Genomic DNA, 18,297 nt, shown 5'->3' with positions numbered 1-18,297 from the left:
AAATATTTCCTTATGCATTATAGTAAAATATTGAGTTTTCTCTAACTTGGATCCTTATATTATTTATGAAGCAAAAGTCATGCATGCATAGTACAGAAGTGAAATATTAATGATAAATAGTTGGCCACTAGGTAGAAATTGTTTTGTAAAACAATATACATGCAGACTCTGGAAGATAGCCACTTTTCTAAGAGAAAAGTATTCCTTGCCTGTTTACTGCTGAAAGAACAAACAAACTAAAATTTATGAGGACTTCGAAAAGCATGTGTTTGGCTTAGCACGGGCAGCACCAAAGATTCTGAGTTCATAGGGGCTGTGTGCATGCATGTGTGTTTTAAACTCTTGAGAGTTTACATCAAAGAGGATAAAGTTTACAAAACAGAAATTATATTAATGTAAGCCAGAAATACCTGTCAGTCATGCTTGGTGCAGAGCTACCTTGAGAAAAGACAGCATTCAAAGGTGAAGTGGAGGAAGTAGGTTTTATGCAGGAGACACAAGACATAGGCCAGGTTGAGAAGTTGATTTTTGGGATATCAAACAGGCACTCAGTTCTCTCACTCTATAAATCTTTTCTTTCAAAAGTAAAAACAGGCCATGGGATAAATGGATATGAGTACATTTGTTTTGTGAGGTGCAGGAGCGTTTTTGGGCCTATCCACACACCACAGCCTTCCCAGCTGCTCTCAGTGATAGTTGATGGGGGTTAGGAAAAGAATTGCCTCGGCACAAAGCCTGTGCCCCTGACATTGTGCCAAGGACTGGTGTTTCACATGGCTGGGTGGCTGGAGAAGAACTCCATATGCTATGAATTCTGCTATGTTTTTCCCTGTAAGGCATAGGTCTTTAACAAAAACAAACAATAAAGAGAGGGGAAAGAGAGACAGAGATTGAGAGGAAAGGGAGAGAAATTTTGAGTGCAGTTAGCATGCACAGATTCCTACTGACAGAGTATTTTAAACAAACAGTACACTGTATTGAAATGCTGGCTTTAAAAATGGCCCTTGCTCTCCCACTGTGTGGGAGTTAGCCCCTCTAGTCTGTTCTATACATCAAGAACTAAAAAGAGGAAGGGCAATCACAGCATGTGGCTGGAGGGACATCAAAGCCACATTTGCCATGAGTTATTTTCCTTCCTGTTCCTTTCTCTTGGGTCCTGAAGCACACATGCTGCTACAGAAAGGGGTAAAAGGCAATGTCAAGAGCTGCGTAATTGTTGGGAGCTTTAGTGGTTAAGGCCGGGAATGTTGCAATCAAGATTGCATTTAAGAGATGTGGGTTTTTAAAGGGCATCCAAAAAAATCTCTTACTTACAGTTACTGAAAATTGACTGTGTGTGTGTTACAATCTACATTTTAAGCTATACAAAGAAAGCTGAAGATAACACCTAAAATATTTACTTTGAATTACCTTTTGCAAACATCAAAAACCGAATGCGTGACAAGAACCAGAGGATCACCCACTAAAGAGTGATACAGGTGATACAAGTCCCACATTCTAAATCGAGAGAAAGATGCCTATTAGAAATTTATCCCCAGAAATGCAGTGTTTTGTTATTTTCACGTTTTTTTCCTCTTTTCTATTTGTGTTCCCTGTCTAGCCAGCTATGCTTACTTCTGGACTTCACAGCTCCTATTAATCTGTAAATCTTATAGATTATTTTCTCTTTTCCTTGTACTTTTAAAATTATTAAAGAAATGCTATAAAATAAAAATGAAGATGGGAAATATAATTGGTAGTTATATTCCCGAGTTCACCATTGTAACATCACAGTATCTCTGAATCCATTGCAGTTTTTTCTTTACACACACACCTATTAAAAACATAAGCCACTATAGAATCACCATATATTTCCTTCCTATATCAATTTCTTATTGATGTGGGCAAGGGGAATATGAATTTTCCTAAAAGATTTTATCATGCACAAAGACACACATTCTAAGTGCTGACACAAATAAGGTACCCAAAGTGATAACATTTATTTTAAAGGTGAGAGAGTGAGCACACACACACATGCCTCACACAGAAATATCTGTCATGAGTGGGCCATGGGCCAGGAGATTGCCCCAAAGGAAAAGGGGTTGGGAGAGAAGAAGCAGAGAGAACACCTGGCAGCCCCTCCAGCCATGGTCTGCAGCCAAAGAGAGGGTCCCTCCAACTGTTGGTCTCCTTTTTGAAGTTGCAGTGGTGCCTCTCCAGGTGTGAAGCCACTTGGAAATTATATGGCACCTCGACAGAGAGACAGGTCTTCCATCCACTGTTTCACTCCTTAAATGGCCACAATGGCGGAAGCTGGGCCAATCCAAAGCCAGGAATCAGGAGCTACTTCCGTGTCTCCCATGTGGGTGAAGGGGCCCAAGGAGTTGGGCCATCTTCCACTGTTTTTCCAGGCCACTAACAGAAAGCTGGATCCGAAGAGGAGCAGCTGAGACATGAACTGGTGCCCACATGGGATGCTGCTAAAACAAAGCCAGTTCTGTGTACTTGACTTTCTAACATCTCAACAATAATTTGTAATGATATTAGTGTACTATTTATGGCATTAAATACTGCCAAAATGGTTGGTTTTGTAGTATAGGTCTTTAAGCCACTGTATACAATGTTGGCATATATCAGAGTGTCCCTCTGCCACCCACAAGGAAGACCCAGATGGAGTTTATGGCTCCTAGATTTGGCATGGCCCAGACTTGGCTATTGTGGCCATTTGGGGAATGAACCAGCGGGAGGAAGATCTCTGTCTCTCTTTCTACCAATCTCTCTCTCACTCTGACCTCCAAGTAAGTAAACAAATGTTTAAAATAAATATTTGCCAAAGTACTTATGTTTAGACAGAAGATGAAACAGAATTATAAATTAATAATTACTATAGTCTTTAGCCAAATATGTATGGGAAATTTTTACACTTTTGGTTACTTATGGCAGGAGAGGTAGGTGATAGCTGGTTTCTTGGCTGAGAAGATTTACGCTGCACATAGCATTCTTCTGCCTCACACGGTTATGAGACCTGAGTCTAACTGAGTGAACTTTTAGACTGAATGCCAAGAGTATGGTTACCGTGTGACACATCCTGTATATTTTCTACCACGTTGCTTGTTAGTGTGGTTCATCTGAACCACAGAATATCATTCATTGCTCATCACTCAAACAACTAACCATAGTGTGTGTCTGAAGACAACAGTGGGAGAGTTCTCAATTTTGAAACTTGTTAAAGACTTGCACTTATAATGCTTTAAAGAGAAATGATAATCATTTATAATTGTTGCTATTTGAAATATCAAAGGGAATAAAGCTTTTATGCTAAACAGTGATAGAAAAAAAATAGTGATGATTTGGACACTACTAAGAGTCTAGGTGGATTTTGTGACTTAATCTAGATAAGGGATAAAGGGGGGCAGCTCAAAAATACATCACAATTTTATACTTGAATACATCTGAATTTTGTTTTTTGTAATTAAAAATTAACATATACCATATTAATAAACATCTTGCTAATGCTTGTTTTTCTTTGAAATGTTTTCCTTTATTTATATTTTGATAGAACTTTGGGTGATTTTATCAAAGATAAAGTAAATTAATATTTCATATTAAAAACCAGAAGAAATTCTAAATCTGAATATATTAATATGTATATAATATGGTTTCCTTTAATCAAGTTAATATCTTCCATTTCCCTGACTTGTTTCTACTTAAGTGTCTAAACTATTATATTCTTGAAAAAATTCTGCGTAAAATACACAAAGATATGATATCTTTGATATTCAAATTTTCTGCTACAGTCAGAAAATAGTTTTTGACTTAATTTTAGTATTCATGTTATATTTACATTTTTAAAGCCGCTTCACTCAGTCCTCTTAGAAATCAGTTAGCAGTCATTCTCTCTCTACCACTCTGCTCTTTTCTCCCCCCTCTTTCCTCTATGTCACCATCTCTCCTTACCTCAAACCTTTCTATCCTTGACTTGGTGCAAATGAGTAGGAAGTCCACAATACAACATATTGATGCAACTTTTTACTCCCTTGCAAACCTTCATTTATTCTGATTTACCTCCAAAACAATGTTGTCTTTTGATTTGCTTCTGTATTTGTGGGTATTATGCTACCCTCATTGTGTCAGCATATAAATAATATTCCTCAGTCATTTATTTAGAAACATTATGCAATTTTTGGAAAAAATGCTAAAATAAAAACATATTATGGAAAATCTGAGACCTATATAATTTCTTAGTTTACAAATATGCATTCAAAGAAAATATTATATCATGGTGGAGATAGAATGATGATAGATAAATCAATTCTAAACTAGCAAAAAGATAACCAAGACAGTTCCAGAGAGGGATAAGTACTATGGTACAAACAAAATAGAGGAGATGTATAGTAACCAGTGTGTACATGTGTGTGCACATGAGTGTGTATTTGTGTGCCTGCACATATGTGTGCGTGTATGTATGATAAACATACATACAGTTCTTCATTTATCAAGTCCTTCAGTTCTTCATTTATCAAGTTCTTCAGTTCTTCATTTATCAAGATAAATTTTATGGTCTTTAAGTTGCCTTCAGACCTAATGATGCAAGTTTTAAAATTTTGTTCCACATTTAGCTCTTTTTTACTATTCTAATTATGTGGTCTATTATCTATCCATATTAGATTCTAAAAATAATTGAAATATGAAAAAACTCCCTATCAAAATTTGAAAACAATATCCGTACTTCTTAACCATAGTGTCGCTTTATTTGACTTTGCATAAAGAGGTTTTTGGAAAACACTACTTTCTGGATGACAGATCAAGGGCCATAGGCTGAGCAATAACATGACCAAGCTTGTATCCTTTGCCCTCCTGTGAACTGCCTGCACAGAAGCATGGGTGCTCCATTTAGTATCATCATTTGAAAGTCCTCTGTCTAACAATGCCACATAAGAAGTCATTGTGTGAGAACAATCATTAGTGATTATAACAACGATTACAGAATTAATTGCAGTTATCTACGTCTCTTTGCGTAACTGTGGTGAAACCTCTGAAACATTGTAAATGCAACTTCTCAATTTGGTGAAAGAGAGAGCAATTCTTTGAGTCTACTTTGCAAGTCATTTGTTTAGATTTTTAAATTATGAATCAATTTTTCTCACTAATAATCACAAAAACGCCATTAGGAAAATTTGTTTTCTTAATTGTCAAGGGAAAACAGATTCTGAAATAGTTTCACACTATATTACAAAGCATGATATGGAAAATGGGCAAACATCATGCTTTAAGTTGCTCTTGGCAGAGAGGTCTACACTTTTGTCTTCTGTCAGGTTTCAGTTGAGTAGTAGGATCTATCAGTCTTGCTTCTTCCTATCATCATTTGTTTGTGCTTTCATTTAGAAAGTTTGTGTAGTCACATGGAAAAATTAAAGGAGAAAATAGTTCTAGCAGTTATAATTTTTAAAAATCACAGAAATGAAAAGGAGTTAATAAATGTTTGCGACACTGATATGATTTCTCTCTATTGTAGAGGCAAACCCAACTTACTGGACATGGGCTCTTTGATGATCAAACCAATTCAGCGTGTGATGAAGTACCCCCTATTACTGTGTGAACTTCGGAATTCTACCCCTCCTTGCCACCCAGATTACAGCGCACTGGGGGATGCCTTTGCTGCTGTGAAGGACATTAATGTTAACATCAATGAACTGAAAAGAAGGAAAGATTTAGGTAGGAACAGACACAATGGATGGGATGTTCCCACGATTGGAGAGTTCTGTGTATACCGCTGAGAATAAGACTGTCAGAGGAGTCGTGGCAGCTGCAGTGAACACGATTATTTAAAATCTGAAGTTGTGACCGAGGAGGAGAGTGTGGTTTTGCCTTGCTGGCTGGGGAGAAGATTATGAGGCTCACAAAACTGACAATTTGATTTTACCAAACAGCAGTATGCTTAACCTCATTCGGCCACTGCACACTGGGTGATGTACTGTGGCCTGACTACACACCACAGCATGTGGTCCTCCTGTCATCTGTGGTCTGTGTGGTGACAGGGAGACACGGCCAGGTAACCACAATAGGAAGTAGCATGGAAAATGCTGGGCAAAGGGCAGATCCAGGTGAGGTGGCCTTTCATTTGGAGACTGTATTGGCAATTATAATGCTCTACTAATGGGAGCGGATCTATTTCTTTCTAGAATTATCAAATTATTGTTAACTATGTGTAAACTAAATTATACAATTAACATATAATGTAAAATATAGATTTCAAAAAAATGGAGACAATTACATGGTTCCTAAATGTTCCAGAGGACTATGTCACTAAATAATTTATTTGGATAGACCATAGGACCTTCCTCAAACTGATTTATATCCATAAAGTTTTTCATTGGCTTTGTCCTCCTAATATTAAATCTCAATTTGACATCAAAGCAATGGCAGAACTTTAGAGCTAACCAGTCCAACCTTCATTTATTTTTATTTTTCATTTCTAATATTTATTCAAAAGTAATGTATTTGTATTAATAAACTTATGAAGAAGGACACAGAGCAATTAGTAAAGGCTATAGAGTAAAAGACACCATGAACAAAGTGAGAAGACAGCACATGAAGTATTACTTCTAGAATATATAATTGTTGATATTAAATCAATAATAAAAGATATTCTAATATGAAAAAGGTTTATAGTAAATAAGCAAGTCACAGAAAGATAAAAAAAAACTATAAAATGCTAAGCTCCATTAGTATTTGGAGAAATGCTAATTCAAATAACCATGATAGACGATACCCAGTCCATTGGATTGGCAAAAAAACTTACTGGATAATGCTAAGTGCTGTCCTTTAGTCCGTAGAGGAGGATATGAATTGGAATTGCTGTTTTAGAGAACAGTTTGGAAAAATCTAGTAAGGAGGCACACACCGGGCAGAGAGAAAGTCAGTTTTTAGGGATTTGCTCTAGAGAAGCTTGCCCATGTGATCAAAGAGATATGTTCTAGTAATTAGTATTTTTTTTTTTTTTTGACAGACAGAGTGGACAGTGAGAGAGAGAGAGAGAAACAGAGAGAAAGGTCTTCCTTTGCCGTTGGTTCACCCTCCAATGGCCGCCGCAGCCGGTGCACTGTGGCCGGCGCCCCGCGCTGATCCGATGGCAGGAGCCAGAATCCAGGTGCTTTTCCTGGTCTCCCATGGGGTGCAGGGCCCAAGCACTTGGGCCATCCTCCACTGCACTCCCTGGCCACAGCAGAGAGCTGGCCTGGAAGGGGGGCAACCGGGACAGAATCTGGCGCCCTGACCGGGACTAGAACCAGGTGTGCCGGCGCCGCAGGCGGAGGATTAGCCTAGTGAGCCGCGGCACTGGCCGTAATTAGTATTTTTTATAAAACAAAAGAGATTACATATTTGTCCAGATAATAGATAGTCTATTATATGGTATGATATCATAGGTAGATAAAAATTAATAAAAGTACATATATCAATAGAAAAAATATACCCTTGAGTTTAGAAAGAAGGTAAATTAGCAAGTTAGAAAATATGTGTAATACTTTATTTTTAGAAGACTTGAATCACTTCTTGGCCTTTTGGCTAAGATCAAGTATAGAAGATTTGAAAAAATTCAAAGTAATACTATGTATTATATGAATCCAAGCAGACATAGTAAAGGCAGAGAGATAGATACAAATATAACAGACCCTATTATTTAGGATCAAAATTTCCTTTAGGGATCAAAGATGGAGATCAGGACATCTTCAACTGTTACACAATTTTTTTTTTAAAGAAAAAGGAACGTAAACTGTTAAAGAGTTGACAAAGCTAGGTGAATCATGATTGCTATAGTATTTACACTTTTTTGTTTGCTTAAATTGTTTTAAAGAGTAAAATGGTCCAATTCCCATGACTCCAGTATTCCAGTGTACATAGCTAACATATCATGTTGCTTTCAAACTCTTTTTTTCCCACTGTGCTTCTCTCTGTGTCTGCTCCCTACATTACCACCATTTCTTCTTTCCTTCCTTTCAGCCATATGTATGGTACTGGAGTATTTTTCAAATCTAATTATGTATCATGAACGTTCTAGTGATTAATATTGCCTTCATTTTACTGATTCCTAGTATTTATGAATGTACCATAATTTATTAAATCATTCTTCTACGAATAAATTTTTCTATTGCTTTCAATACCTTGCTGCTAAAAAAAACAGTGATGTAAGCTGTTTAGTAGTCTTGATTATGGGAAGCAGATTTCTCTGCATGAACTATCTGGTCATGGACTAATAACATTCTCATTTTTGTTAGATTCTGACAACATGTTCTTCACAAAATCTGTGTGAGTTTAATCCTTATCAATGGTGCAACAGATGGTCATTGTGTACAGTTATCTTTTCATTGTTAGTTGTCTCAACATTGGATACAGTTGTCTTTTCATTGTTAGTTGGGTCCTGATTTCCTACTCCAGAGACCCCAGATAATAGATACGATTATATGTGAGAAGAGAAGCAGAGCATTTCTCCTAGTATCAGGGATTTCTTTAATATGAGAGGTAAATGAATCTTGGACTTTGAGGAGCTCATGCTTTTGAACAGCGGTCTGACGGTCAGCGGGGTCATAGTGTGTAGGCCATGAATAGATAGTGGGGTTGGAGCAAGTAGCATCTGCAGAGAAAGGTCAAGAGTCATGTAGATATATATGAATCTCGAATATAAATATTGACCTTGAAAACATTGGGAGAAGTGCACACTTCCTATGCTGCACATTTTAAACATGTTACTGCATTCTTCCTTTTCAGTTCTAAAATATAAGAAGAATGATGAGGATGAATCACTTAAAGACAAACTGTCTAAACTAAATATTCATTCAATTAGCAAGAAATCAAAACGAATGACAAATCATCTAAAGATTCTGACCAGAGGAGAATCGCAGGTAATTTTTCTTCTTGGGCCACATACTTGCACGTTTTCCTGGGGAACGTGAACACTTATATTTTTATGAGGTTTTGTTTTCTTATTATGACAACTTCTAGAGAATCACTGATAATCAAGGTAATTGATGTCTGTTCTTCTCTTCTTGTCATGTCTCCGCCCCGGGAGTAACAGCGGGGGTGGTACCGACACGGTCTTTGCTGTAGCGTTTCCATTCGAAGCAAGGGGCAAATAAAGACATAAGGACATGGGACACAGGATGCCCAGAAGTCCTGACATTTGCCATCCACTGGCATATACTCACCCCCAAGGCACTGTCCTCCTTCCATCTTTGTTTTACTTCTGCTTTTAAAAATCTCACTTTCCTTCAGGGTTCATTTTATCTTTGTTTCATCTATCAAAAAAAAAAAGCGTTTAGATGCAAAAGTTGGTGTGATTTGTTTTTTCTATGCTGTATCCCCCCAGCTCTCCTCCTACTCCCCAGATGCCCATTGCGGACCAGTGGCAAACTGTTCTGTGTCAGCTGTTTAGCCTGGCTTGAACCACTTTCATGTCAATCTTTAGTAAATAATGGAGTACCTGAAATGTAATGTATTGGAGTGAAATGAACATTTTGAGATTCAATGATTGTTTACAGCCCTTGTCTCTTCTGTTGAGGAACAGTGTTTTTTTTTTTTTTTCCTCTTCATACTATTTGTTGAACTTTTTTTATTTAGTATAGGGCTAACTATACAATCATTAAGTAAACCGAAAATAGATCTTTGTAAAAATTAAGAGTGGGAATGGGAAAGGGAGGAGGAAGATGGATTGGAGTGTCAGCAAGAGGGAGGGTGGGAGGGGATGTGTCACTATGTTCCTAAATTTGTATATGTGAAATACATGAAACTTCTATAGTTTAAATAAAATAAAAAATAAAATAAAATATTACAAAATTAAAAAAATAATGGATGGATTAGCAAGGGCATGAGAATTACCAGAGGAACTTACGGAAAGACAGCTTCTGGGATTCTTCCTGGTTCAAGGGTGCAAACTAAAAGTCTGCAAACACTCCAGGTGTTTTGTAGCTCATTAGTCCAAAGTAAGTGATCAAAGAAACCCACTTGGAGAAAAGCCATGGTCCTGAGGTAATAACATGGTGGGCTTCTAGGGCAAAATTAGGAAGGACGATTCTTAGCCCACTATGTGGTCTTTGCTTTTCATTCCTTCTCATTTGCCTGCTTTCCTCACTTATGTCAACATCTGTAATTATGATTTTTGTTTGAACTAGAGGCAACTGTATGATGGTTCGACTTTGGGCTTAGAGGACTCTTATGTCTACCTATCTATTTAGCGGCTGTGTGCTTTTTCCCTTCTTCTGTTGAGTCTTGGCTGTTTCTGACCACTTAGGTAGAAGTGGTCTCTTCCTCCACTACTTTCTGTCTCCCATTTTGGACAGTGTTCATATTTGCAGAAATTAGAACAGGGCAGAAATTATGAGCAAGGTCTTTGAAGTTATATAAGCGTGAATTTGAACTCTACCTCTGCCACTTAATAAATTTTTCCCTTGGGTTACATAACTTAAGTTCAACATAATCATCTGCAAACTGGGGGTTATATAATATCTATGATATGGGCTGTTCTAAGGATTAAATGAGAATGTTTGTATACAAAGAAAGCACCTCACAGTGCATAAGTGCTCAATATATATAGGCTGTCATTATTATCATAATCATCATTATTATTTTGCGCCATTGTCTTATATTATCATTTACCTTTGATTGTGTGGACTTCTTACTTCTCCTGTGGATGTAGATTCCTTAATACATGGTATGTTATTAACCATGGGTTTTACTTTCTGTATTATACAATTCTTTGGCATGTTAAAATGCCTCACTGGTGAGGAGAAAGTGTACCTTACAGAGTTCATCTGTTCTTAGAGCAACTTTCATAATCAAACCAACCAATCTTAAGTCCAGGGCCCCAACTATCTCCCAGTATATACCCTGCCCTAATTAAACCTGGGGTGAGGTCCCAGGCAATTAGAAACCAAACCTATGGCACAAAGGCCTTGAGAATGATTCAAAGTAACCAATCCTAAACTTACTCTGCCCTACCCTGGCTTTCCTGTGGAAACCCCAGTAAAGGCTCTGGCCTAGACTTCCTCTTCACTCTCTTCTTCTGCCACCTGACCCAGACCTGGTCTTCCCCTGCAGCCCTGTGTGGCACATGATGACTCCCTCTCTGGGACCGTGAATATAATCAACTTCTTACAAGCTGCAATGACATGGCCATCGCATAGCTAACATGTATATTTTTGGAGCACACAGCTTGGATCATTCTGTACTTGCTTCTGCATTCTGGGGGCTCTCTACCCACTGCATATAAAAGGATTCTCCTCTCGGTGTGCAGCTATAATTTGGAAGGAACATTCATGGTAGATAGTCACTGATGAGGTAAAGGACAATCAATACATTTCAACTAAAGACAGCTGTGATAAAAGCAAATTGGGAATTTATTTAAGAAAAGATTGTAGCCCCTATTGGCATGTGTAAAGGTGCAAACAATTCTCCCCATTCTTTAGGATTTTGCTTCTGACTCATATCAATTCTACTGAGCAACATTAGGCAGGTTCTATTTTTGAGCAGCTTTTTGTTTAAGCTGTTATATCCTTTAACGTGTTTATCATCAGCTTCTTTTACTTTTCATTTGTGAGCTAAAAGTGAACTGTGTTTAAACTAGCAGGAAGGATTATTAATTAGATTTTCTCCTTAATCTTTTGAAAAGATGTCCTGTCAGCAATGAGGCATTTCACTGTTAATCAGAAAATCAGCTGCACATGCTGAACTGGAGAAGAGATAAATATCAAATCAATCAATTGTGCACTTGTGAGCAGCTCAGGATAAATATTGGTAGAGTTAGGGTATAAAGCTATTACCCAAAAAGAAGTTTCTATTCAATTCATTACACATTTATTGAACTATCACGTACTAGGTACTGTGATAGAAAACAGGAACATGAAGATGAACAAATATAGATTCTGAATTCAGACTGCTAAGGTTTGAATCCTGTATATACCCATAGTGTTGGTAAGTTTTATTAGCCTTCACTATTAGTAAGGGTAAAGGTCACATCTCTGTCACAAAGGATACTAGCTTAAATCAAGTAGTCATGTATACTCATGAGATGTGAGTCCAGATGAGCTCTGCTTCATGAGACCCTTCAGGAACATAGTTCCCCCAATTTTTTTTTTTTTTTTGACAGGCAGAGTTAGACAGTGAGAGAGAGACAGAGAGAAAGGTCTTCCTTCAGTTGGTTCACCCCCCAGTTGGCCACTATGGCTGGCGCGCTGTGCCGATCCCAAGCCAGGAGCCAGGTGCTTCCTCCTGGTCTCCCATGCAGGTGCAGGGCCCAAGCCGTTGAGCCATCCTCCACTGCCCTCCCAGGCCACAGCAGAGAGCTGGACTGGAAGAGGGGCAACCGGGACAGAATCTGGCGCCCCGACAGGGACTAGAACCCGGGGTGCCGGCGCTGCAGGCAGAGGATTACCAAGTGAGCCATGGTGCTGGCCAGTTCCCCCAATTTTATATAGTGTTTCCCTAATATATCGTCAGCTCTGTCTGACTGAAACTGGGTCACTACTATGTATTCAGTTAAATCCCAAGGGAAATAGTATAAGGCCAAGACTCAGAAACAAAAGACAACAGTTGGCTCACATCCTATTTGCCCAAACCGAGTTAGAAGGCCAGAGCCATCTGCAAGGGAGTCTCTAAATGTGGTCTCTAGTAGTGCAGTGATGCACCCAATTTAAACTAGAAGTGCAGGTTCTGTCAGTAAAAGCACCGGGTGGAATGTTAACAATTTCTGCTACATCTCCTGAAGCTTCTGTTCTTCATATATAAAATGGGATCAATCATAATACCCATGCCATAGGGCTGGATAAGAAAGAAAATGAGAGAATGGAAGACAGGTGTTGGGACAGTCTTTGAAACATAGCTATTATTATTAAGACAAAAATACTTAATTTCAAACACTTGAAATCCACCAATGGAGAGAATTGCTTAAATACCTCAGTAGGATTATGACAGCACAAGGGAAGGAGCAATTGTCTATAGTTGGAAAATGATGAAAAGAGGGAGCATTCACAGGCTGGGTGACAGTTGCACTAGTCCTCAAAAAACAAACACGATTTTGTAAGGCAGAGAAGGGATGACAAAATATGCCAGCAAAAGAAAGAAGCAGGATAAAGGCTTGGTACACAGAAGTAGAATTTGGCAGTATTTCTTATAGTACGGACCTTTAACCTCCTGCTTAAAATCATCTGGGTCCCAGCCAATATATAAATTTGCATATCTGGATAGGTCCTTGCAAATTGCAATTTAAAAAATCTGCTCCAGAATATAGTTATATACAACTGAGTGAGTTGCAGGGCATTGAGTTTTGTGTGGATTATGAAAACTCTGCTTCCTGTTTAATCAAAAGTTTTTCAGACAAAAAGAATACTCAGGGTTTAAAACTTAAATAAAATGTCACTATTTCTACCCATTCAGTTCTAAGGTCAACTATCTGAAATTAGAAAACATATGAACTCCAAGGTCAACTATTTGAAATTAGAAAACATATGAACTAAGACTGGCTACAGTTAAGCCTCAGTGCCAGACTGAATAATAAATACCCAATTCCATGAAACATTTCCATTTTCACACAGATTTTGCCAGCATGAAATGGTGCTGACCTTATTTTGTAGCCATTTTGATTGATGAGTAATAGTTCATCGTATACAGAATTAGTAACTGCGTGCTCCCAGGAATTGTCACAAACACATAAAAAGTGTATTTTTGCTAAATGCTAATAGATACATATATAAGATGACAAAAAACAGTATAGTTTTGAACTGTTATCTTAACTCTGATGGTCTATCCCAGTAGAACTATTTTTGCTAAGCTTACGTCATCCTTCACATTTGAGTTAATAGAGATTTATTGCATTTCTTTAACCATGAGCCTAAGAATATTTTATAAATAAGCTGTGTGAAATAAACTAGAATGAGGCATATAAGCAAAACAATATATTCCGGGCAATAGATTAAATGTAGCTATTTTATAAACTCACAATAATATACCTACATAATACATGCCATTACAACTGTAGAACAAAATTTTAGAACACAATAGCTACTGTGACATTGAGTAAGCTATGCGAAAGTAAACAACAGCAAATTGAATTTGATGACATGCTTTGCTATATTAATTCTATATATAACATAATTGTACTGTGTACCAACACAGAAAGTACTGTGTTCAGTCTGCCTATCATAGAGGGTTTTCAATTAATTAGAAGCTTTGTAAATTTCTGGGCCAATACTGTGTACATTTTTTAAAAACACAGTCATTTGAGTTATAATTTTTATATATATTTTAGGTGAAAGACAATACATTTAACAGAGAAGAAAAGCTATTTAGATCTTTAGAAAAGACTGTGAAGCATTCTGTGAAGAATATTTCCTTCTGTCTACAGCACATACAGGTGGGTGAACCACGAACTCTTCAATGTGTCTACAAGAATGCATAGATTTCCTTGGTTATTGTGGAGAGTAAATGTAATAGTTCACCCAAATTATATAATGACACTGTATCAGATTTAGAAGACTACAAACCACTGGAGAGGGTAGCCAAAATAATGACTTGGATTTTGCTTCTTTTTTTCCTTACCTTTTCCACCTTCCCTCAACCCAAAGCACCATACTGTAGGACTTTTGCTCAATTGCCATATGAACCATCAGCATGCTTTCTTTATAATGGAGATGAGTTCATTAACACAAAATTGCACTAGGCAGAAATCCTATTTATATGTTTGATTATTCCAGCATATTTCTTCCTAATGCCTAAAATAAATATAAAAGTCAGTCTGAAGGAAAATGAACTGAACTATAAAACAATATGAACTACAATATTCAAATTCTCCCATGTTATTAAATCTCCCCAAGGAGATTGTCCTAACCTTCCTGCAAATCACTGATTTCAACAAACCAGTTGCAGCACAGTACTGTTATTCTCAGTAGAATGGCCAGTCAGGAGATTCTCCTTATGCATCGTATGGAGGACAAGGTGTCCTTAACAACATCTTGACAGTGGTTGTGACTACAAGATATAGGAAGTTAGTAAAGTTAAATGTAAATCAGTTAATAAATGGTTCCCTTCCATTTTCCAGAAGTTTTTATCTTGGATATCTATTTTTGGAGGCAGATGTTTGTACACAAAGGTAAAATATCACACCAGCAGAGGATTAAGTTGACAGGTACAATGATTTGAAGACAAGGTTCCACATTATATAAAGACAAGCAGCACTCTATTCTTATTTATTACCTGATGCAAAAACTGATTTTACAATCAGGTTTGCTAATATTTCTCTAGAGGATGCTTTCTGTGAAAAGAAAACCCAAACTGAGTTACAACAGTCAGAGGACGGTGGGAACCCGTCTTTTATGTACCTTTCAGAGATAAATGCTTCTTAGAAACATCTACAGAAAAGTTTTCTTTCTTTTAAAAAAAGCTTTATTTATTTACTCAAAAGCCACAGTGAAAGAAAGAGGAAAAGGGAGAAGGAAAAAAAAAGGAAAGGGAGAGAAAGACCTTGTCCACTAAGTATTTTAATCCCCAAACACCCACAACAGCCAGGGCTGGACCAGAATTCCATGGGCCTGGAATTCCATCTAGGTCTCCTACAAGGACAGCAGGGACCCAAGCATTTGGGTCATCCTCCACTGTCTTCCCAGGCATGCTAGCAGGAAGCTGGATAGGAAGTGGGATAGCCAGATTTGAACTGGCACTCAGATATGGAATGCAGGAATGTCAAGTGGAGGCTTAGCCTGCTTCAGCACAACACCTGCCCCTACTGGAAAATTTTCTGTTTCCATTCATTGACTCAACAGAAATGTGAGCCTTTTCTCTAAAGAGTGAATCAACTTCACTAAGGAAGGCAGACAGTATAAACCAGAGAGGATTTATTTTTTAAATAAGGAATTTTAAAGAATTGAATGGCCAATGAGGAATTTAGGATACATTCTATTTAATTAAAGAGGCTCTTATACAGTCTTATGAGACCATGGCATAGGGGGAAAGTGAGGAAATTGATTACTGCACAAGTAACCTGGTTGTACAGAGTATTCCTGAAATTGTTGTTCCTTTTTATCTCTCAGGGGTAATGGAGGGTTATGATGAAGTGACACATGGATGGGTTTAGTAGTTGCCGACTTCAGAACTTGTCCTCTTTGTAACTTTGCTCTTGGGTTCCAGGATGCCATGCCCTTTGCCCTGCAGAGTGTAACCGAGCTCCAGGAAATTTCGTACAACAAAGATGAGAAGGAGAAAGGCAATTCAGATTCTTCGAGTAATGCCTCAAATCCCTGTCATGACTTTGTAAGTTATTTATATTCACAGATAAATGCAAATTAAATAGTGGAATTAGAAGGAAAGCTGCTTTTCATTTATTTTTCTGGAGTTAGAAATAAAACATGCACTATAGTAAATACTAATGTTAAAATTAGTAGATTTAAACAGGGGATTTTAAAAAATCATTAAATATTTTTAAAGTGGATTAGTGAGGATTTTACTATAATTGAAATTTAAGAGGACCCCAGACTATGTTTCTAGGGATAGTCAGAGTCTGCGCAGCATTTTAAAATCAATATTTAGTTTAAATCTTCATGCAATACAGCAAGGATTTATTAAGTTAGAAAGCTGTGATTTTTCTTAAAGGAGTCTCTGGATATGTCCCAAGTTCTTACCGAAGAAGCACAGGTAATCTCTGAGACTATGACTTTTATTAACACAGTATACACTGGAAGTCAAGCCTTCCCATTGAGAAAAGACATTCATTACTCAAGAATCGTATATGGTTCTTTCGTTTCATGGAAAAATACTGTTTTCTTTTAAGACTTATTTTTTGATTTTGAAAGAGTTACAGAGAGAGGGAGAGACAAAGAGGCAGAGAGAGAGAGAGAGAGAGAGAGATCGTCCATCTGCTGGTTCAGATGGCCACAACAGCCAGCGCTGAGCCAAGCTGAAGCCAGGAGCCAGGAGCTTCATCCAGGTCTCCCACATGGGTACAGGGGCCCAAAGCCTTGGGACATCCTCCTCTGCTTTCCCTTGCCATTATTAGGGAGGTGGATTCAAAGTGGAGCAGCCAGTACACAAAGTGGCACCAATATGTTGCAGACAGAGGCCACACAACATCACAGCTTCAAAATACTTGTTTTCTAAGAGTTCTATACAATATTGCTTATGAATCATGTAAGTATGTCTGAGCCAATAAAATATTTGAGTGGTAGGCTAATCTGATTAATACTAATTTTAATTCGGTGCCTTGAGTTTCCATAGATATTATTATTTCATAGCAATATTTCACATATTATAAAGCAGATATAATAGACTTCACCATGTTGAAAGTGGAATTTTTCATGTTGGCATTTTGGGTCAGACAAGTCTTCATTGAGCGGCCCTTGTGTTGGGAGAAGGTTAACATTCCTGGCTCACCAGGCTGAAAATCTCAGTAAATTCACCTCACCTCTAATTATTTGTGTCATCATAAACTTCTTTTAGTTCCATTTTCCATGAACTTTTTGAGGTACTCTTGTATTTCTGAACCCTAGGATGTGATATGACACAGCCCCTAGCCCAGTAAGAAACCATGAAGATGCATCTTGTTTTTCTGGTACTGGGAACTGGAAAGTCAGGATTATACCTGACCTAAGACAACAGATAGGATGCTCAATTATACTTGGATGAATACATTGATATATGGATAGAAGTTTATGTACCACAGCTTTAATGAAAAGTATGTACATAGTTTTCTCTGGGATTAATTATAGGGAACATATTTTAGAAAAGCTCTGAAAGGTTTTCTCTTTAGGTTATTTCCAATCCTTTAATGAAGGGAGTAAACACTTATTGAGCACCACCGGAAAGCATACCAGAATAGAGGGAAAGGAAGGAGAAATTAAAGCCAGGGTACTCAGGTACTAGCAGAGTGCTGGGCATTAATATGAAGTTCATTTTCAATGGTTCAGACTTAAATCTGTTACAATTTAAGACACAAGACCAGTTTCAATTTAGTCCTTTAATGTGTTTCAAGAGGAAGCTATCATGTGGTCATTACTGTCACAGGAGCAAAACTCTTATATTACAAGGGTTACTATCCATCTAAGGAATGCAGTTCCACTACCAAAAATGAACCCCTAAGAAGCCAGGGATTTAGGGGTGATGTGGAAGGAATAGGAACAGTTTCTTCTAAGACCAAGTATGTTCCTTTTGATGCAAGACATCGTGCGTCAGGTACATGATCCTGATAGTCAAAAGCTGGAGATAACCCATGTGCTCGACTAGCTAAGCTTCACTCTGAGTTAGAAAGAAGGGGAAGCAAAAGTTTTAAAGGATTTGGTGCCA

At 37.6% G+C, this 18,297-nt stretch overlaps 1 protein-coding gene across 2 annotated transcripts in view; it reads left to right on the top strand.

Annotated features, from left to right (window-relative positions):
• Window positions 1–18,297, top strand: part of ARHGEF38 (Rho guanine nucleotide exchange factor 38) — a 138,931-nt gene that overhangs the window by 96,077 nt on the left and 24,557 nt on the right. For both annotated transcript variants that reach the window (XM_089302982.1, XM_008267533.5), the window contains 4 exons: window positions 5,495–5,694; window positions 8,746–8,879; window positions 14,276–14,380; window positions 16,150–16,272. In XM_089302982.1, coding sequence (XP_089159108.1) covers window positions 5,495–5,694; window positions 8,746–8,879; window positions 14,276–14,380; window positions 16,150–16,272 — 562 coding nt within the window. The remainder of the gene's footprint in view (window positions 1–5,494; window positions 5,695–8,745; window positions 8,880–14,275; window positions 14,381–16,149; window positions 16,273–18,297) is intronic.

The sequence above is a fragment of the Oryctolagus cuniculus genome, chromosome 8 (genome assembly GCF_051225735.1).
Source record: "Oryctolagus cuniculus isolate XC-2025 breed Fujian yellow rabbit chromosome 8, ASM5122573v1, whole genome shotgun sequence".
NCBI lineage: Eukaryota > Metazoa > Chordata > Mammalia > Lagomorpha > Leporidae > Oryctolagus > Oryctolagus cuniculus.
The sequence above is the reverse complement of the archived record's forward strand: the minus strand, read 5'-3'. Positions and strand labels throughout refer to the sequence as shown.